Raw genomic sequence first — 22,034 nt, forward strand, 5'->3', positions numbered from 1 at the left:
TTGAAAAGCTTTACCCATAGCTTTCTTCGTTGCTTCATTTCTCAAGCCATAAATAATTGGATTCAGCATTGGCGTCAGTAAAGTGTACCCTAGAGTAGCCGCTCTTTCTCCAACCCCAACTGAGCCACCAAAAGCCACCTCGCCTCCTATTGTTTGTTTCTAGAATATTGGTAATAAGGATTTTTGTTGTTATTTTACTGTATAAATTCCCCTATTGTTATAGTTTATTGAAAAGCTTTACCCATAGCTTTCTTCATTGCTTCATTTCTCAAGCCATAAATAATTGGATTCAGCATTGGCGTCAGTAAAGTGTACCCTAGAGTAGCCGCTCTTTCTCCAACTCCAACTGAGCCACCAGAAGGCCGAAAATAAACTGAAATAATTGTCCCATAGAACAGACAAACAGTCGTCAGATGAGAAGAGCAGGTGGAGAACGCTTTCTGACTCCCATTAGTGAAATGAAGCTGGAAGAGGGCCACCAAGATAAATCCATAGGATAATATGATACATGTGAAAGGAATACCAACAGACACGGCCCCCTCTGTGACGATGAGGGAGAAATTTAAGGACGCATCTGAATCTGCCACAGACAAGACTTGGGAGATTTCACAGAAGAAGTGGTATACTTTCTTTAGCCCAACGTATCGAAGAGTAGCCAACATTAGGGTGTGAAGAAGAGAATGAGAACATGCAGCTATCCAGGAAATGGCGACCAACAAAATGCATAAGCTGCTCTTCATCTTCGAGGCGTATCTCAGCGGGCTGCAGATGGCCACGTAACGATCGTACGCCATGATGGCCAAGATGTTGTTCTCCAGGTTTCCAAAAGAGATGAAGGAAAACATCTGGCTGAGACAAGAAGGGAAGCTGAGGGACCTATTGTCAGAGATCAGGGTTGAGAGAAGGGTGGGGATAGTGCTGGACGTGAAACAGATATCAACCAATGAAAGATTGCTCAAGAAGAAGTACATAGGGGAGTGGAGAGCCTGGTCATACACGATGCAGGTAAGGATTATCACATTTCCTATGAGGGTTATGAGGTACATGATGAAGAACGTAAAAAACAGATATATCCTCATTTGAGGGAAATCTGAGAATCCCAATAAGACAAACTGAAGAGCAGAGAAGTTTGTATTGGCCATCTCAGGAGCTAAAGTCAAAGAGTAAAATATAGGAAAGTTATTAGAGCCAACCAAAAAATAAAATATAACAAATAAGAGAGCAAAGATTGCGCTGAAATGTATTAAAATAAACTTGGGAGTGGATCATATAGCGGGCCCCTCCAAAAATGAGCTTTCTCTAAGACCAGAACCAACCTGCCTTGGAAGGTTGAATGTGGTTGGTGAAGTAGGAAGCAGAGGGAGAGTGGGCTACACCATAGGGCAGTGATGGTGAACCTTGGCACCCCAGATGTTTTGGAGCTACATTTCCCATGATGCTTATGCACTCGGCGTGGGGTGGAGTTCTTTTGAGGCTCATTGTGTGTTTTATGAGTAGGGACTTAGTTCACTTGGGATAGAGTTCACAGGCCTTTGAACATACCTCAATTTTTTATATGGTACAATACTTGTCTCAACCTCAATAAAATATATTTTTTACTTATTTTTCAAATACCTGTGTTTGAGCCGTTATTTTATATATATATATATATATATATATATATATATATATATACACATACATATATATATAGTTATATAACTTCTCTTTTGTTCTTTTCTATTGCTTATGCACTCAGCAGTGTAGTGGAAATCATGGGAAATGTAGTTCTAAAACATCTGGGGTGCCAAGGTTCGACATCACTGCCATAGGGGATTCAAAGAGAATCTTTCTGCTGTCTTTCTACAAAGCTGTGCATGCTTGTGATTGGAGGGGACTTTTCATAATTCAGATTAGGATAAACTGAATTAAAGAGGAAGTAAACCCTCCTCTGTAACTTGTACCTATAGGTGATCCTATGATAAGGCTTACCTATAGGTACTGTAATTATCTCCTAAACATGCACCGTTTAGGAGATATTTACCTTACATGCAGCCAGTGACATCACTGGCGCATGCGCTCTGAAGGAACGGCTGCTGGTGCCGTTCCTTCAGAGCTCCGTGCCGTGACCGTCGACTCCCACGCGCGTGCGCGGGAGTGACGTCACCGCGGCTCCGGCCAATCAGATGGCCGGATGCCGCGATCCCGGAAGACGGGCGACTGGACATGTCGCCCGTCATACAGGTAAGCGGACGGCACATTGGGGCTCCTTCTAAGGTAAGTATTTCATAATGAGCTAGTATGCGATGTATACTAGCTCATTATGTGTTTCTCTTGCAGGTTGCAAAAAGAAAAATAAATTTTTTTTGGGGTTTACAACCTCTTTAACTTTATGAATAGAGATGAACAGAATTGGGAGTTTTCATTTCTCTGAAATTTTGGCAATATAAATTGAAGTCAAAGGCAAAATCAAAGTGGTTAATAGTGGCATTAAGTCCCGGTTCACACATATGTGATGCGGGAATCCTACAAATCCACTGCAGGTTCCCGCATCGCATTCAACTCGCAGGCAGTTCACAATGCCATATGCGAAAGGCTGGGGGTGTCAATACAAAGTTAACGACACCCCCAGATAAGTTTGCATATCGCAGTGCGAACTGTCAGTTCGGACATGAATCGGATCGCATAGGTGTGAACACCCATGTGATCCGATTCTGGTGCGGACCCAAATAAGGGTCCTGTGCGAGTTGTGTCCTAATCCGATGCAAATTCAGCCATACAATCTGTATGGCTGAATTCGCATCGCACAGATATTGCATGTCATTTTTAGAGCCGTGCGCTCCGAATCACTTGCAGCGTCTGTCATCGCACATATGTGAGCTGGGACTAAAGGGTAAATAGGCTGTAAATGTCTCCTGTAGGGCATGAAGGCTCTTTTCAAACATCTAGTGGTGGTCGGTTAAAGGAGCGCCCAAAATCAGCAATAAGAATCCCACTTAGATCAGAAGATCATTGTTTTACTGGTAGCAGAACATGTTAAAGCCAGCGCGTTTCGGGGGAACAGAGACTCCCCCTTCTTCAGGGCGTAAATGTTGCTATTCGGATCTGCAACCGACAGCATAACCTTTAAGACCGTATCTTAAGGAAGCAGCCCAGACCCCTTAACAAGGGTCCACTGCCTTTTTTCATCCAGTCGGGCCAGATAGATTGGGAGTTAATTTCCCCAAGTGGCCCTCTCTCACCTACCACCCACCCACAGACCCTCTATCCAGCAGGTCAGTCTAGCGCAGAAATCAACTTTTCAAAAAACTTTTCAAATATCTTGGACCTTGTGCCAAAAAAACAGACCTCATTGTTTTATGTTTATTTTTAAAAAAAAATAAAAATAAAAAAGAAACATAAAAAAAAGTTAAAACATTTAAATCAAGAATACATGAATATGAATCAAATACACACAAAAAAAAACGCAGAAAAAAAAGAAAAAAAACCCCAAATAAAATAAAACAAACTACCCTACCCCCATAAAAACACATTTTAAATAAAGTAAAAAAAGATGATTTTTCTTTTTTCATTTTGCCAAAGCAGGTTGATGAGCAAAATTGAGAGTTCTTGCTGCAGTGAAATTAAAAATAATGGCAAAATCAGTAATTTTGTAGAGAAATCAAATTCTACAAATCCACTTCACTCATTATAATTTATCAATTTAGAAGAACCTATAGTATTTGCTGGATGGCATGAGTTTCTAAATCAATCAATTCATCAATTTCTGAATTGATTATAATTTATCAATTTAGAAGAACCTATAGTATTTGGTGGATGGCATGAGTAGTTTACTTAATGCTCCCACTTTTTGCCTGGAATTTCTCCTTACAGTGAGTATATGGTATACATGGTTTATATATATTTGATTTTGTGGGAATGAAAAACACAATTTAAAAACAATATATATTTTTTTCCCAGTAATAATTTGATATTGCTTATTATTACAATTTTACTAATTTCCAACCAACAGGTGCTCTATACTCCTTTTTTTATGCTTATCGGGGTTAACGCTTTGCTGGGGAAAAAAAATCTGTTGTTCCACATTGCTGAAAAAGTCAGAGCAGGGACCCATTTCCCCTCCTCCACCCTCCTTGCCTCCTCTGTATTCCTCTTTGCAGAGGACAATCGGAATGATAGCAATTGGCTTCTACTGGGCTCTTTCTTTTAAATCCAAGACTGCTCTTTGACTTTAAATGTGTATTTTTAAAATATGTATTTTGTAGATCTTACACAACTTACATAACTTTCAAAAAATACTGTGAAACATTGGTTTAAAATCACAAGCTTTAAAATATTGAATATTGGGGCTGTTGCCTGTGATTTTAAAGTCAAATGTAGTTGGCCAATGCACCACCACAATAATGGAAGACACATTAATAAATCAATAACACATTACACAATCCCGTATCTTCAAAAATCTATATATGTGTACTGATCTCAGTTCCCTTTAAAATGCTTTGCGGGTAATCTGAAGCAGCTTGCCAATAACCTAAATACACTATATTACCAAAAGTATTGGGACGCCTGCCTTTACATGCACATGACCTTTAATAGCATCCCAGTCTTAGTCTTAGTTTTTAACATTTTAGGCCAATTTGTTTTCTGCTACATATTTTTGGTAAAAAAAAATCGCAATGGGCCTATTTTGATTGTTTTGCGCAAAAGTTATCGCATTTACTAACTAAGGGAAAGAATTTTGTCATTTTTATTTTTTTTTTAACGAGTAATGGCGGCGATCTGCCATTTTTTTGCGGGACTGCGACATTGCGGCGGACAGATCGGACCCCTGACTGACATTTTTGACACTTTTGGGGGTACCAGTGACAATTCTACAGTAATTAGTGCTATACATATGCACTGTTACTGTAAAAATTACACTGGCAGGGAAGAGGTTAACTTTATTGGAGAAGGAGGGGTTAAGTGTGTCCCTAGGGGCGTGCTTCTAACTGTATAGGGATGTGGCTGTTTGTGTAACTACAGAGATATACGATCCTACATAGCAGGACCGTATGATCTCTGCACTTACAGAGGGGAGAATGACAGGTGGCTTTGTTTACATCAGCCGCCTGCCTTTCTCCCTCTGTACTGGACGATTGCGAGTGACCAGCGGACATCGGATCCGCCGGTCACAAGCGCGGACATGTTGGGGAGCGAGTGGGGGCGGGAGCGCGCCTCCGGTGGCGCGCGCGCTCGCCCACTAGAGCCTCACAGGCGAGCGACGTAGCCCTACATCACTTTGCCTGTGAGGAGCTGACTGCCGCCGTAAATAGTCGTGCGGCAGTCGGCAAGTGGTTAAAACTAAGCCCCGACACGGAACCCCAGACACCACTGTGGGAACTGACATGCTCCCTCAGCTTCTCTTCCGGGTTCGGCGATGTGAGTGGCCAGAGCCACGATGACGTCACTCCCGCGCATGCGCGCAGGAGTTTCACTTTCCGGCAAGATCCAGCAAGCAGCTCTGAAGGTCCGCCGGACCTTCAGAGCGCATCCCCCGCAGACGTCAGCGGCTGCATGCAGGGCAAATATCTCCTAAACCGTGCAGGTTTAGGAGATATTAATTGTACCTACAGGTAAGCCTTATTATAGGCTTACCTGTAGGTAAAAGTCACAAAAATCGGTATACTACTGCTTTAAAGTGGTTAAAAAAGCTCAGTACAGCTTTTTTCTTTTTTTTTCTGAGCTAAAATACAGCCCATTCATTGTAATGTGCCTATGCACACGGGCACATAAATTCTTCAGAAGAACAAAACAGAAAAATCTGCATTTTTGGATAGTTATTTACGCCTAATGTGCGCAAATGCGAAAAAAAGGAACGCACACAAACATTCTGTGATCTAAAAAATGCTAATTTGCATATTTTACAAGGACGTGAGAATACATTTGCGTGAAAAGATGCGAATTTGCGCGAAAAAACGCAAATTTACTCAAACGCACATGCGCAAAAATGCACGCGAATGCGTGAAAATGCGCGCATTTCAATAAGACAAATACGCCTGAAATTTATGGCTGAAAAAGGAGATGCTCAAACAGGAGTATCGTGTGTAAGAGGCCTAAAAATATATATAACCAGGCAGGTTGGTCCAAAACTCCCAGATGGATCTTCCCACTTTATCCATAGATGTTATATCTCAGAGGTGTATGAGGTAGGATTATTGAGAAAAAAAGAAAAAGGGAACCCATAGCATAACTCCATAAAACAAATTGGTTTGTTAAAACATAATGAGGTAAACTCACATTCCCAAGTGTCTACCCAACACTGGAATGATTCGCTTGTCTATCTCTTCTCTGGCTCCAGCTGCGAGCCTGGAGTGCAAGCAAAGCTACGTTGCGGTGTCTGTCGGGATCCTGGCCCCGCCCTACTAGTTTCGTCACCGTGACGTCCTCATGGAACGGTATTCTATTAATTGTATAGTGAAGCATTACCTCATTTACTAAGCTCTGGAGGAACTGCACTTGCAAAGTGTACAGTCTATTTGCCTATAGTAAATCAACCCCTGTGAATTGCCTTCAATAGTTTCTCCTTAGACTCACAAACATCCACTGAAAACAATATACTAACTAGGCAGCTAATATTGGAAATGATGTGAATAATGTTGGATCGGCAGTCCATAAGAATATTGGTTGCAGTGTGTTATATACAGATAGCAAGCAGAAGAACCCGTATAAGGGCATGCTTAAAAAAATAATGGCACAACTGGTCGGTAAAAATGTAAAGGGCATGTAAAAAAAATATAATTTTTTTCCAAAAATAATGCAAAATAAACATGTACATGTTGAAAACTTAATTTATTAGCTTTGTTTAGTGCACACAGATCTTCAGACTACAGATCATAAGTGTATCGTAGAAGTGTGTTAATTTTTATTCTGCAATTTTTCGTTATTTAGATTTTTTTTATGATTTTCTACCTACCAAAATGTAAAAAAAAAAAAAAAAAAAACACCAAAAAAAAACCAAAACAAAAAAAAAACATATAATAAAGGACATAATAAAGGACAAAGTGAACTTGAAATGTCATTCTAATAGTCAATATGGACAAACCAAAAGACATATTACAATAAAAAAAAAAAAAAAAAAAAAAGAATTGACAGTCTATTCTTACCAGTTTTGTTTTTTTCTTTTCCGATTTTTTTTTCAGATAATCTGCATTTGAAGCTGTTATAGCTGCCAGGGGTGGGCCAACTCAACATTGAACCCCACAGACTAAGACTAGGATGCCATATTACAATAAAAAAATAAATAAAAAATTGACAGTCTATTCTTACCAGTTGTGTTTTTTTCTTTTCAGATTTTTTCAGGTAATCTACATTTCAACTAACCAAAATAAATATATTTATTTTAGTATCAGCGAGATCTAAGTAGGGTAAATGGTAGCCAGAAAAGGACTGGTAGGCAGTATTTTAGTTATAAATTACAAGGCGAACAAAGAAATTAATTTTCAATTTTTTGTTAAGATATAAATACATTTCCATTTGGATAAATAAAATAAACTGGAAGTTACACAAGAAATCAAGGGAAGTGTTATTGAGAATTCTGTATGACAGCCATGATAAATATATAAAGCCGAGATTATACAACAGGGACATTATCAGCAATGGGAGTCCCCAAGAGGGTCTTCATCCCTGAAGCACGGCCATAGATAATGAGTTGGGATCCACGCTTCAATTAGATTGTGTTATTGTAAAACTATTATTAACCACAAGAAAAAAATATAATTGTACAGGCGTAAGAACAATAACAAATAACTAAAAAAAAAAAATCACAACCATAGACTCTTAGGCAGGGTCCTATTTAGTATGCAGTTCTCACCAGTTCTAAAATATAGTGTATTACTTCATATAGGCTCTGCATCTTTCATCCCAGACCATATCACATGACTAATAAAGTTAAAGCTGGTGTGGAATTTAATTTGATTACTGATTATTCTGTAAAGCTAAACATTTCCCAGAGATGACTGCTATATTCCAGAACAAATTGTTGATATTGATAAATTTATTTATTTCAAATATTTTTTTTTTTTTCTGTATGGTTATTTGTAATGTGCTTTGTTTTTTATATAAGGAAAAAAAATTAAATTCAATAAAAAGTAAAAAAAATAAATAAATAAAGTTAAAGTCATTAGAACCAGCTGGATACCTGCCCTATAAGCAAAACTAGCATTAGTCTGTTTAGTCCACCAATCACGAGCCTGGGGCACAAAAGTAAAAGGGTTTGAGAAGCTTTAATTAAATAAACTCTTGTGACTCTTCTAGAAAAATCCTGTATCCCCTTCCATTTTCATTCTGCTGCCAGATTTACCAAAATTAATACAAAAGTGGGCTAAAAAGATACATTTATAAAATTTCTTTATCATGTGCAAAACATTTATTTTTTTTCAGTAAATAGGAAATATAGTTTATTATTATTTTGCTTTCTGTTTTTAAGTTGCAATTTAATTTAAAGGGCTCTCCATTTGTTTCTTTGATGAAAAAATACTTTTTGTTTTAAAATAAAAGTCAAAATCATTAGCAATATCTAGTCACTTATCAGTCCGCTTAAGCTGGCCATACACTAGGAGAATTTCATGCAAAATCTTTTATTTTAGGAATGTTTGTTTGTTTTTTTTTAAATTAATATTAGAGTCAAATCGATGACCATTTTTTTTTACTGTATTGATGAGAAAGTTTGATTGAAATTTTTTTTTGAACTATGTTGATGTCTTCACTTCTATTGTATGACTTTTTTGTTCAATAAAAAATAATTGAAAATAATTTATTTTTTGAACATACAAAAAAACAGTGTATGTGGTTTGTGTTAAGGAAATTACAATAATTCCAAAATCAAATATTAAAAGCAAATTCAATTTTAAAGTACTTGTGAAAAAGATTCCTGAAGCCATCAAATGTACTGAGAAATTTCATACGAATTTCATTTGAAATTCCACTGCTGTATGGCCAGCTTTAGTCTGCAGTTTTATGTTGACAAATTGGGGTTGATTTACTAAAACTAGAAAGAGTGCAAAATCTGATTCAGCTCTACAAAGAAACCAATCAGCTTCCAGGTTTTTTCGTCAAAGCTTAATTGAACAAGCTGAAGTTAGAAGCTAATTGGCTTCCATGCACAGCTGCAACAGATTTTGCATTCTCCAGTTTTAGTAAATCAGCCCCATTGCTTCTTAAAGCAAATAGCTCTGCTGTGCTGTCTTTTTTAGCCAACCTCTATGACTCTTGGAATCCTTTGCCATGTATAATATGGTGTTGTAAAAAGTATTCATAACTTATCCCAAATATGACGCAAAACCATATAGATTTGAATACCGGGTATCAGCACACATGTGTCTTATGGTAAACACAGCCATTTTTTTTTTGGCCTTGGCACAACAGGAAGTAAGGAAGCGATTTTCTTCTACACTTACCCAATGCTGTGAAATTTATTCTTAACAATTTAAAAAATTTTAAAGTAGAAAATATGTCCTAAGAACCAGAGGCATAACTAATGGTTACAGAAGATAGACTTAGGACTAAACTAGAGAAACTTAACATAAATAAATCATCGGGACCGGATGGCTTGCACCCGAGGGTTCTTAAGGAACTCAGCCAGGTGATTGCCAGACCATTATTCTTGATCTTTACGGATAGTCTGCAGACGGAAATGGCACCAGCTGATTGGAAAAAAGCCAGCATGGTACCAATATTTAAAAAAGGGCAGAGATATATCCCGGGTAACTATAGGCCCGTCAGCCTAACATCAGAAGTCTGTAAGATTTTGGAGGGGATGTTAAGGGACCACATACAAGACTTTAGTAATGAAAACTGTTTTATTAGTAGTAATCAGCATGGCTTCATGAAAAATCGTTCTTGCCAGACCAATCTATTAACCTTCTACGATAAAGTGAGTTGCCATCTAGGTAAGCCTGTGGATGTGGTGTATCTGGACTTTGCAAAGGCATTTGACACCGTTCCCCACAAACGCTTACTGTACAAACTAAGGAATGTAGGTATGGACCATAGGGTGAGTACCTGGATAGAGAACTGGCTCTAGGGGCGAGTCCAGAGGGTGGTGATTAATGGGGAGTACTCAGATAGGGAGGGTGTGGAAAGTGGGGTCCCCCAAGGTTCTGTCCTGGGACCAATACTGTTTAATTTATTCATAAATGATCTAGAGGAGGGGATATCTAGCATAATCTCGGTATTTGCGGATGATACTAAACTAAGCATGCCAATATCTTCTATGCAGGATGTGGAAACCTTACAAGCGGACCTGAACAAAATAATGGGGTGGGCAACTACATGGCAGATGAGGTTTAATGTTGCAAAATGTAAAGTAATGCACTTAGGCGTCATAAATACGAACGCAAGTTACTCACTAGGGGGGGAACCTCTGAGTGAATCTGGGTCCTAGTGCCCAACAGGCTTGGCAGTGGCATGCAATGCTAAGCTGCTGCAAGCAAAGCCAACAAAATACTGGCATGTATAAAAAAGGGGATTCACTCCAGAAATAAAGAGATTAGACTCTGGTCCGGCCACATCTGGAGTATTCCGTCCAGTTCTGGGCACCGGTCCTCAGGAAGGATGTGCTGGAACTGTAGAGAGTCCAGAGAAGTGGTATCAGCGGGGAGCATCGATAGTTTCAAAAAACTATTAGATGTACACCTTAAAGACCACAACATATAGGGGTAAACAATGTACGGTTAACATCAAACACACACACACATCATAGGTTGAACTGGATGGACTGGTGTCTTTTTCGACCTCTCTAACTATGTAACTATGTAACTACAACCTTCAGGGCCCCGGTGCAAGAAACCATGAAGGGCCCCCTGGACCCCTTGCTGGGGCCCTTCCCTTCAAGCCTGGGGCTTTTCCCACTGATCCTGGGGCCCTTTACTTTCATTGCGGGGCCCTTTATTACAGTCCTGCAGCGTGACCCTTTCACAAGTTCTGCAGTGGGCCCCCTTCCTGCTATCTTGGGGCCTCCCCACGGTGGTGGAATTCCAGGGCCTGGTTGCAAGTGTGAACTTTGCGGTCCTGGAAGTTCACCCACAGGTGTCAGTAGTTTTTATTTTTTGTTTTTTTTTTTTCATTCTATTTTTTGGTATTTTAATTGTATTATTTTTTATCATTTTATTTTTTTACAATGTCACTGACTATGACTCTGTCCATTCAGAAAAGAAAGGAGCTTGTAAATTACATATTTACCTACCCCTTCCTGTTTCTCTATTGTGACACATCCTCTGTAGCAGTCTGCAGGAGAGGGGAGGGTGGGGGGGGGGGGACCAGGGGAGCACACAGGGGCCCAGAGACAGCAGAACACAAGTGAACTGAATAGGAGGAGTGGCAGGGGCAGCATACAGGAGAACTGATCTCCTCCATTTTCTGCTCCATTTTGCAACTTCAGGAGGAAAAAGGAGGACAGTGATTTCTCTACATGCTGCCCCCGCCACCCCTCCTATCCAGGTGTACAGGGGAGCCGCACAGGCCCCCCGGAGCATTGGGCCCCGGTTGCAATTGCAACCCCTGCAACCCCTATAGTTACTCCCCTGCTAAGAACCTTCAACAAAGCTTGTAGGGCATATGTAATATATTTAGCACCTCTTCCTCTTCTACAAAACTGAACTTTACCCATAACAACTCGATAAAAAACAATGTTCTTTATCAAGGAATATACATTCCACATTAATAATTCTGCTACCATAATTAGTGTGTGCTGTAAATTGCCTCCAGCATTGCTCCTGTTTCTTCTTACTGAAGGCTGCTATCTTGCTGAAGCCCAGATCCCATGAGCAGCAGTAAATCATAAAGCAGAACTAAACCCATCGATTTAACAGTTTCAAAAACAGTTACATTCCTGGAATGCTGGGATTACTGTCACATTTGCTTGTGTTCTCAATCAAACTCTCAAACCATCAACTAGCTGGTGTCATAACTGATCACATCATGGCAGTTGCAGATCAAACAGCAGCAGCTTCCTTGGCTGTAAAGGATAGGAGGGTTTAATTCAGATTTAAGGCTGCCAGCAGATCGGCCTCTACAAACCTGGCATAGCCTAAAAATAGAGAGCAACTGAGCATGGCCAGAGCAGGGTGAGACAGTGTATTAAAGAATTTTATACAGTATAGACACTTATTTTTAATGTTTTATATCGCTATACCTGCAAATGGGGCCAGCCTGCAGTCATCTAGCGGGACTTATTTTTCTGACTAAAGTTCCACTTTAACCACCTCAGCTCCAAAAGCTTTTACCCCCTTCATGACCAGGCCATTTTTTAATTTGTACTGCAATAATTTAACTGGTAATTGCGCTGTCATACAACACTGTACCCAAAAATGTATATAATTTATTTCAAATTGAGCTTTTGTTTTTGTGGTATTTGATCACCTTTGGGTTTTTTTAAATTTCTATTATAAAAATGAAAAAAGACTGAACATTAAAAAAAAAAAACTAAACAACTATATTTTTACATCTCTGCTATAAAACGTTACCAATAAAATCAAATTTCTTTAAAATAATAAATGTAGGGCAAAATGTATTCTGCTACATGTGTTTGATAAAAATCCCAATAGGAGTATATTGATTGGTTTTCGTGAAGGTTAGAGCATCTATGGTATATATACTTGAATTTTATTTTATAATAGTAATGGTGGTGATCAGCGATTTTTAATGGGACTGCGATAGTGCTGTGGGCAATCTGACACCCACTGACACTGGGTGGGAATTGATTAACTGCCACTGATGTCACCAGTGACAATAATACAGTGATAATACTATAACAAACAAAAATAAAAAGTGCGCTGCGCTTTGTGAATGGTCATGCAGCCTCCTGGGACCTGTGACATGTCCCAGAAGGTTGCGGGTTGGGGGAGAACTTCCGGTGGACTGGCGCGGTGGTACCTGCTCCCCCACCAAAAAAAGTGTCTAAATTAGTGTGGGGGGGCATAAAGTGGAACCCCCCTTTAGGGTGAAGTTCTGCTTTAACTCTAATATGTACTAATTAAATTGTTCCTCCTCTTCTCCCTTTACCCTTTAATGAAATTTTTATATTTTTACCAATATTATTTTTTTTGTTTTCATTTGGTATTTTTTCATTGCTGCATAAAAAAGTGCAACTTTTTTAAACAAACCTTTTTCTTTATTTGCAAATAACATTGTCACGTTTTTTTCCCAGAAACAATATTTTAAAATCAGGACCATTGTATATAATTGTAACACTTTCCTAGTTAAGATTTAGGCTGCTAGTTAAATTTAGTTTAGCTCCTATGTAGCCAGTGGAGCAGTGGTTGATTACTTTAGTCTGCTCAGTGTTTCACAGGCTGCTAATCTGATTGCTTCCCTCTGCATACTAGAGGATTCTAGAATCATAATGGGAGGGAGGGCAAAGGGGCAGTTTTAATATTTATGGGGATCCAGCTATCCCCTGAAATTATGTGTCCAGTAGGGGTCCTGGAGCGCCCATAAATAATCTGAGGCCTGGAGCAGAAGTGTGTGGGTCTTGATTCCAGTCCTGCAAGTCCCTTGCCTAGGAGCTCTGCCCCTAAGGTCAATCTGCTGGAAGTCTGCTGGAGGTCATTGAAGTTCCAGCTGTAGCTTAAGCTTGGGGGGAGTTGCTATTTCCAAAAAGTCTGGTCTGGGATTTTTATGGTCTGGAGAGCTCACTGAAGAGTACCCGAGAGAAGTTGGGGAAAGAGTAAAAAGGTGTTCTGTGGTATTGTGACTCTGTGTGTCCCTCACTGAGGAGTGCCCGGTGGATATCAGAAGGAGGCAACTGATTATCCTGTGGCATTGTAAGTAGAAGTTTGCTGGAGGTCATCGAAGTCCCAGCTGTAGGCATTATATGAAATCCCTGGTGTTCCTGCTAGTCCCTCTGATTTCATATAAAACTGACCACACTAAGCAGGAGAGCACACCATCAGTTCTCTAGCTATGCTGGGAACTCAGTGTACTCTCCTCCAATGATCAGACTTGTCCTGACACTCCTTCGGGTGCACAGCTATTCACTGAGAAGACCAGTGTGCTGCTGCTTTTCCTCCCCCCCCAGCTCTTATTCAGCTGAGAATAAAGGGAATATGATCACTTAAAAAAAGGGAAAAAAGTTTTTTTTAAATCTATAAAAAAAAAATCTTGCCTTTCATTTCTGTTTTAAACTTAATTGGTTGTTTTACAAGGTGATCCTTTACAATCACTTTAATGTCCATGTGTTTAGTGGAGGTGAGAAAATTACGAAGTAAACAAAGAAGTCAAAGATCCACTTTAACAGTCAGTTTGTATTTCCCAGCTATAGCTGATGGTTTTCTTTCCATGAACACTGGCCACCCCACATTTTATTTTAGTTTATTATTGTATTACTCAGTTTATTTTCTTTTCTTTTTTGGTCATCTGTAGCTCTTCCGCAATGTCAGGAAAAAAGGGTTGTTTTCTTGACCTAGGAGCTGACTGAATCATTTTGTGGCTCTGTTGGTTTCCTGTGACGTCTATTTGTGAAAACTGACACAAAAAAAGGGAAAAAAGGTAGTCAGTATGTTTTTTTTTAAATCTACCCAAAGAATTTTTGCCATTCATTTTTTAAACTGAATAGGTTGTTCTACAAGGTGATCGTTTACAATCACTTTAATTTCCTACCAGTTCCAAAAATGGGCAGTTGGTACACATTTTTAGTAGGGCTGCGCATCTTCACTTACCTCAGCGATTACGATTATTAGGGTCGCGATTCGATGCGATTCGATTCCGCGATGCATCACGATTACTGCCCAATGCCCATGCCCAGCCCAATGGTTTTCAAAACTTTATTAAAAAAAAAAAACAATCAAGCAGTCACAAATAAAAGAATCCTTTTTATTTTCATTTGCTTCAAAGGACACTTTCCTGGACCCTGTCATGGCCTGCAAGCCCTGCATACTTTAGTGCACTTGCACTGCAAACATATAGGAAGGTCTGAAAATGCAAACAGCATAGCAGAGACAGACAACAACACTAGTATTTTACTAGAAGTAACAGTAAAATTAGTAAAAAACTGTAGTAGTGCAGTTTACTGCTTCATAAAAGAAAATATTAATATAAGCCAGGTCTACCACCATTTAAAGTACAACTAAAGGCAAAACTTTTTTGATTTTGGATAAAGTTTTGCCTATAGTTGTACTTTAAAGGCAAGCCAAGATAGAAGAAGCCAGCCAGCCAGCCAGCCAGCCAAGCTAATATTCTTGTGAAAATGGTCATCATAAATTCCCACAAAACATTATATATAAATCATTTTATGTGAATATGCATTGCAATAAATTCCAGGTGTGCCATAACCTGTCCTCTACAAAACAGAGCACTTCCTGACTAGTAGCGAACATCAAGGGTGAACCTGGCAATAGTGCACTGCCGCATAACTTCCATGTTCACCGTGATGTTTTTTCCCTCTGCAACTGCCAGTCAACTCAAGTGAGTTGATGGCTGCTAGAGGGGAGTTACAAATATAAGCTTTGAGCTTATCAATTCACTTATGTCACTTTTATGTCACTTACTTTACAGAAAACGTTACCTGTCCTGCAGACAGTCTCTGTCTCTACCACGATTAAACCCAACTGAAGCCAAGCCAAAGCCACCATTAGAGGAAGGAAAACCCTTGACAGAGTAAATCATCAACTGAAGCTTAAACCTTGAGTAAATCTTCATGGGATCACAAAAAAAACACACAACACGATTGTCTGCATCAGAATCATGAGAACTGAAGAAAGGTTTGGCATTGGCACACTGGTACAACTCAAGGCATATAGGTTAGGTCAGGTTTGTGTGTATTTGTGATCCAGTAAAGATTTAATCAAGGTTTTACGCTTCAATGTATGATTGATTTAATCTTTCAAGGATGTCCTTTTCTGTACCGTGGCTGGTTTGCCTTCAGTTGTCTAAAAATACACTTTTACCTTTAGTATTTGTTTGGTTGAGGGAACCCCCTACACTTGCTATTGCTACAGAGTACAACAGACACCAGCAGACAGACATGCGTTGCAATAAATTCCAGGTGTGTGCCATAACCTGTCCTCTACAAAACAGAGCACTTCCTGACTAGTAGCAAATATCAAAGGTGAACCTGGCAATAGTGCACTGCTGCATAACTTCCATGTTCACCGTGATGTTTGTTTCCCCCTCCAACTGCCAGTCAACTCAAGTGAAGTGAGTTGATGGCTGCTAGAGGGGAGTTATACAAATATAAGCTTAAGCTTAAATATCAATTCACTTATGTGAATGGACCAATTTGGAAAACAAGCCATTCTCCATCTCTCCAGTGCCAGAAAAGCTGTAAAAAATATAAAATGTTCCAGGTTCCTGCCATTGCCAGTCAACTAAACACAGTGTGTGTGTGTGTCGTTACTCGTGACAACTCAAAAGCTTATACGCAGCCTCAGCATCAACTCATGTGTGTGTGTTGAGTTAATGCTAGAGCTGCGTTATAAGCTCTTGAGTTGTCACAACAGTCAGTCAGTCAGTCAGTCAGTCAGTCAGTCAGTCAGTCACGTTACAGAAAGAAAACTTTACCTGCACTGCACTGAGCAGCACTCTACCATGTTGATTACATCTGTAACTGAAGCCAAGCTAACCAACAAGCCACCATTAGAGGAAGGAAAATCCTTGAGAGAATAAATTGTAAACTGAAGCCTAACCTTGAGGAAATCCTATGGGGGTCACATTCACAAACTCACAAATATAGTATATTACACAAGAATCCACAATTGGTGTATTTATTTGTGATCCAATAAGATAAGATTTACTCGAGGTTAAGCTTCAAATGTACAAGTTATTTCTCTCAATTATTTTCCTTCCTATAATGTTGCACCGTGGCTGGCTTGGTGTCAGTCAGTTGTCTAGAAGAAAATACACTTTAATATTATTTATTTGGTTGAGGGTTAAATGAACCCCTGCCTACTTGCCTAGACACTTTTAGTGTGAAGCAACGGAACGGATTATGGATTGGAAATGGACACATTGGACAATGGACAGGACAATCTTCAAAAACAAACCATCAGTGCTATAAAGCTATAAAACAAGACTGGTGGTGTGACTGACTGGTGACTGGCGGCAGACTGAATTAGTAATTACTAATCATTAAAAACATGAGTTAGTAATTATTTCAGTGCTTAGCATTTGGGAACATGTAGGTTTTTCTGTAAGAACACTAGATGATCCACATGCTCAGGTTTAAGACTGCTTCTTTTCGCTGTTATAACATCTCCTGCAGTAGAGAAAACCCGCTCTGCATATACACTTGTACCTGGGATACACAAGTATTGCTTTGACAGCTGAGAGAGGAGGGGGAATATGACCTCATGCTCACGCCACCATTTCAAAGGGTCCTCAGTGAGAGGCAGAGGTGGGGCTTTACAATATTTTTCCATTTCGTCTTCTGCCTTGGCATAGGGGGTCTTAGGTTCTATTGCACCATCAGTGAAAGACTGCCCCAGCAAAGTCATGAGCAGCGATGTTGTGGCCTTTTTTTTGGGAGGAGAATGGCTGTCCTCAATGGGTGTTTATTCTTCCACAGTTGATTTTTCCCTAGGCACTTCATCCACATTTGTCCTTCTATTAGATGTAATCTGTGCGTTTGAACAAAAGATAATAGTATAAGAAGAGCTGAACTGACTAAGAGTGTGATTCATTGATGAGGTGTGGGAAACTGCACGGTAATCCATACCATACAGTTCCACTTCCCACATTGCATCAGTGAATCAGGGCATGTTATTACACAACACAATGTAGCTGAGCTTCTAGCTGTCTGGGAGGAAACATGATGAAATTCTAATTACCTCCAAAGATGCAGCCTCCTCAGTCACTCCTCTGTATATCTCAGATCTCTCCTCCTCTGTGAGAATAAAAGGCAGTCCTTTAAAGCGAGGATCCAGTGCAGAGGCTGTATGAAGGATCTTCTTCTCTGCCTCACTGCTGTACCTCTTCAGGAGATCTGTTTTGATGGCATTCTTGATCTCATGGGTCATGGCTGTGTCTCCCATGGTGTCTGTCATGCTCTGGAGCAGTTGTGCATTTAGAGGGGCAATGAGAGACACTGTTGGGTTGTGCTCTTCTGACATCAGCAAGGTTGCATCCTTCATTGGCTTTAATGCACTCACAGCGTCCTCTGCATTTGACACATCTGTTTCATTGAGAGTGCAGAGATCAGACTCTTCTTTTCTGACTTCTGGAGACAGCAAGGTGGCACAAACTGCAGGTTGTTGTTCTAAGAACCTCTCGACCATGTCATATGCGCTATTCCATCTTGTTGGCACATCAGTTATTAGCTTATGATTCTTCAGGCCCAGACATTTCTGTTTCTCTTTTAGACAGTGGCTTGCTCTAGTGCTGCAATGGAAGAATGTGGATATTCGTCGCACTCTGGCGAGAAGCCTGGAGAGCGTGGCCCCTTTCAGTGCCCGCTGACATGCAAGATTGAGTGTATGGGCAAAACATTTAACATGAGGAAATTTACCAACTTGAGCTGCAACTATCATGTTCTCCGCGTTGTCGGTCACAAGCACTACAGATTTATCAGACAGCTGCCATTCTTCCACGACATGAGACAGTAGCTCTGCCAGATGAGCACCTGTGTGAGACTCATAAATGGCTCTTGTTTGCAACACATGTGACAAGACCTGCCAGTCCTTAGTAACTTAATGTGCTGTTATTGTAACATAGGACTCCGTTGTGACTGAAGTCCATGAATCACACGTTATTGCGACTCGACTGGCTTGGTTCATTGACGCAAGTACCTGAGCTTTGGTGTCATGGTAGAGTGCAGGTATAACGTTTTCTGCAAAGTGACTGCGTGATGGGATCTTATAACGTGGCTCTAGCGTCTTCAAAAGGTAGCGAAACCCAGCGTTGTCCACAACTGAGTAAGGCCGTAGGTCCTTGGCGATGAAAGCTGCCACAGCTTTGGTTAGTTTCTTCCCTTTTTCTGAGTTGGGCGGATAAGTTGACAGTATGGCATCATTTCTTGGCTGATCTGGGTCTAGCAGTCTTTCCTTGGCAGTGGTGGCACTGCTGGTGGCGACAGGTGTTACTAACTCAGAGTTAAAACGGCTAACATGGTTTCTCAAGTTCGTAGTATTCCCTAGGTATTTAATTTTTGTGTGACAGGCTTTACATACGGCGTGTGTCTTGTCCAACTCACGCTTCCCTGTGTGTTCGTAAAATCCGAAATGTGCCCAGATGTTTGCTCTTAAAACGCTAGGTGCATTTTTTATCTCTTGATCTTTTTCTCCTTCTGCCATTACCATACTACCATGTATGTGACGGAGACGGATGACGTAAGTTGCCAAACTCTGTCAGTGTTTAAAAAAAAAAAAAAAATACCACTTGTAAACTAAGCCGCAACAAGTCAACCAAGCAACATCTTTCATAAAATATGACTGTCTGTCGTTCTTATGCATGCACTGAGCCAAAAACCCCGGGGCCCCCCCCCTTACCCCACAGCTGCCTGTGACAGTGACACTGACAGAGACCCCCCTCCCCCCACAGCTGAGCTGACAGCCTGACCCACTGACAGAGACCTGGATGTCCCACTGTCCCACACCTTCCCCAATCCCCCACAGCACAGACAAACACTGAGAGTGAGTCCCCCCCTTGCCCAGACCCCCACAGCTGACACTGACAGAGACCTGGATGTCCCACTGTCCCACACCTTCCCCAATCCCCCACAGCACTGACAAACACTGAGAGTGAGTCCCCGCCCTTGCCCAGACCCCCACAGCTGACACTGACAGAGACCTGGATGTCCCACTATCCCACACCTTCCCCAATCCCCCACAGCACTGACAAACACTGAGAGTGAGTCCCCCGCTTGCCCAGACCCCCACAGCTGACACTGTTAGAGACCTGGATGTCCCACTGTCCCACACCTTCCCCAATCCCCCACAGCACTGACAAACACTGAGTGAGCCCCCCCTTGCCCAGACCCCCACAGCTGACACTGACAGAGACCCCCAGGCCCCCACTGACACTCAGAGAGAGCCCCCTGGCTGCCAGACTGCCACAGCAGAACAGTACCCCCGGGCCCCGACCGACCGTACCCTGTCCCAGGCCCCCCTCCCATCACAGACATCCCCCAGAGATACAGACGAGACCCCCATGAATGATTATACAATTATTTGTTCGGACTACATACCTGCTGTGTGACTATGTGGGTTGTTGTGCACTGCATTGCAGAGGAGGACAGGTGCTGTGCTGCTCTCTGGGCACTGTGGCGGGCGGCTGGCGTCAGCGGCTGGGCCTGGGACGGTCGGCTACGGTGAGGCTGGCGGCGCTGGCTGGCTGCGATGGGGACGCACTTGGGGCTCCTGTGTGTGGAGTGTGGACTGGCTTCTGGCTTGTGGCTTGGCTGGCTGGCTTCTTGGCTGCAAGGCCGCAGGTGGGACGCCGATACACGCGGGGGATGTTCTTGCTGCGCCTCGGCCCGGGTCAAAGAGACGGAAGGGGAGGGGCGGAAGCCTTTTTATTACGCTCCCGCCACTAACCCACCAATCAGCTGCCGATCTTGTGACTTTTTCTCCCTTGCGCGATAGGGCGTGGCCGCGGCTGATGACGTAATTTCCTAATCGATTATGCCGGCAACCCGCATCGATGCAGAATCGCGAAGGGTCGAATCACGATGCATCGATCTTTCGATTATATTCCGCAGCCCTAATTTTTAGTGTCTGCCAAGCACCCAGCCAGAAGTCTAAAAGGGCGTACTGAGACAATTACTTGGCCATTGTCCAGAGCCAATCTGAAAATTGTTTGCAGAATTTGGGCTAGGCTAAAGCTGACTATACACCAGTAGGGGCTGGTGCATTGGGGGCGCAGGTGCGCCGCCCCCCCATCCATGCGTCCGGCCCCCTAATCTACATGCAGGGCGCCGGACGCATGGATTCCAATGGGTTTTTTTTATTTTGAAGAGCGTGATTAGAACCAGGGGGCTCTAATAGGCTTCAAAAAAAGGGTGGGCTCGGGGTGCAGAGCACTATGCCCTGAGCCCACCCAGTTGTGTGACAATAGCGAATGAATATTCGCTATTGCCACACTGATTCTCCTCCTGGCCAATCAGTAGGCGGGTCCTGAGACCCGTTTCCCGATTGGCCGAAAGGAAAAGCCATGCCAAGGAGCGGAGGAGGAGGAGGGAGGAAACTGAGGGTGAAGCCGCCGCTGCCGCTGCCTGCCCCGGGTGAGTGAGCCGGCTACCGGGGGGGGGGACAGTGCGGGCTGGAGCCAGTGGGGCACAGTGCGGGGAGGAGCTGGTGGGGGGCAATGCAGGCTGGAGCTGGTGGGGGACCGTGGACTGGTGGGCTGGAGCCGGTGGGGGACAGTGCGGGCTGGATCTGGTGGGGGACAGTACGAGCTGGAGTTGGTGGGGGACCGGGGACCGGTGGGCTGGAGCCGGAGGGGGACAGTGCGGGCTGGATCTGGTGGTGGACAGTACGGGCTGGAGCTGGTGGGGGACCGGTGAGCTGGAGCTGGTGGGGGACAGTGCAGGCTGGAGCTTGTGGGGGACAGTGCAGGCTGGAGCTGGTGGGGGACAGTGCGGGGTGAAACTGGTGGGGGACAGTGCAGGCTGGAGCTGGTGGGGAACAGTGCGGGGTGGAGCTGGTGGGGGACAGTGCAGGCTGGAGCTGGTGGGGAACAGTGCGGGGTGGAGCTGGTGGGGGACAGTGCAGGGTGGAACTGGTGGGGAACAGTGCAGGCTGGAGCTGGTGGGGGACAGTGCGGGGTGGAACTGGTGGGGGACAGTGCAGGCTGGAGCTTGTGGGGAACAGTGCGGGGTGGAGTTGGTGGGGGACAGTGCGGGGTGGAACTGGTGGGGGACAGTGCATGCTGAAGCTGGGGGGCAGTGCAGGGTGGAACTGGTGGGGGACAATGCAGGGTGGAGCTGGTGGGGAACAGTGCGGGGTGGAACTGGTGGGGGACAGTGCAGGCTGGAGCTGGTGGGGGACAGTGCAGGCTGGAGCTGTTGGGGGACAGTGCAGGCTGGAGCTGGTGGGGGACAGTGCAGGGTGGAACTGGTGGGGGACAGTGCAGGCTGGAGCTGGTGAGGA

General features: G+C 42.6%; 1 protein-coding gene across 1 annotated transcript; it reads right to left on the minus strand.

Moving 5' to 3' along the window:
* Positions 1-224: 224 nt before the first annotated feature.
* LOC309560419 (olfactory receptor 1f45-like) lies at positions 225-1,142 on the minus strand (the record flags this gene model as incomplete). Its single annotated transcript, XM_082264055.1, has 1 exon — positions 225-1,142. One exon carries the CDS (start codon positions 1,140-1,142, stop codon positions 225-227), a length of 918 nt encoding a protein of 305 aa, XP_082120181.1.
* Positions 1,143-22,034: the final 20,892 nt, after the last annotated feature.

This window comes from Pelophylax lessonae, assembly GCF_965119305.1.
Source record: "Pelophylax lessonae genome assembly, chromosome: 7".
NCBI lineage: Eukaryota > Metazoa > Chordata > Amphibia > Anura > Ranidae > Pelophylax > Pelophylax lessonae.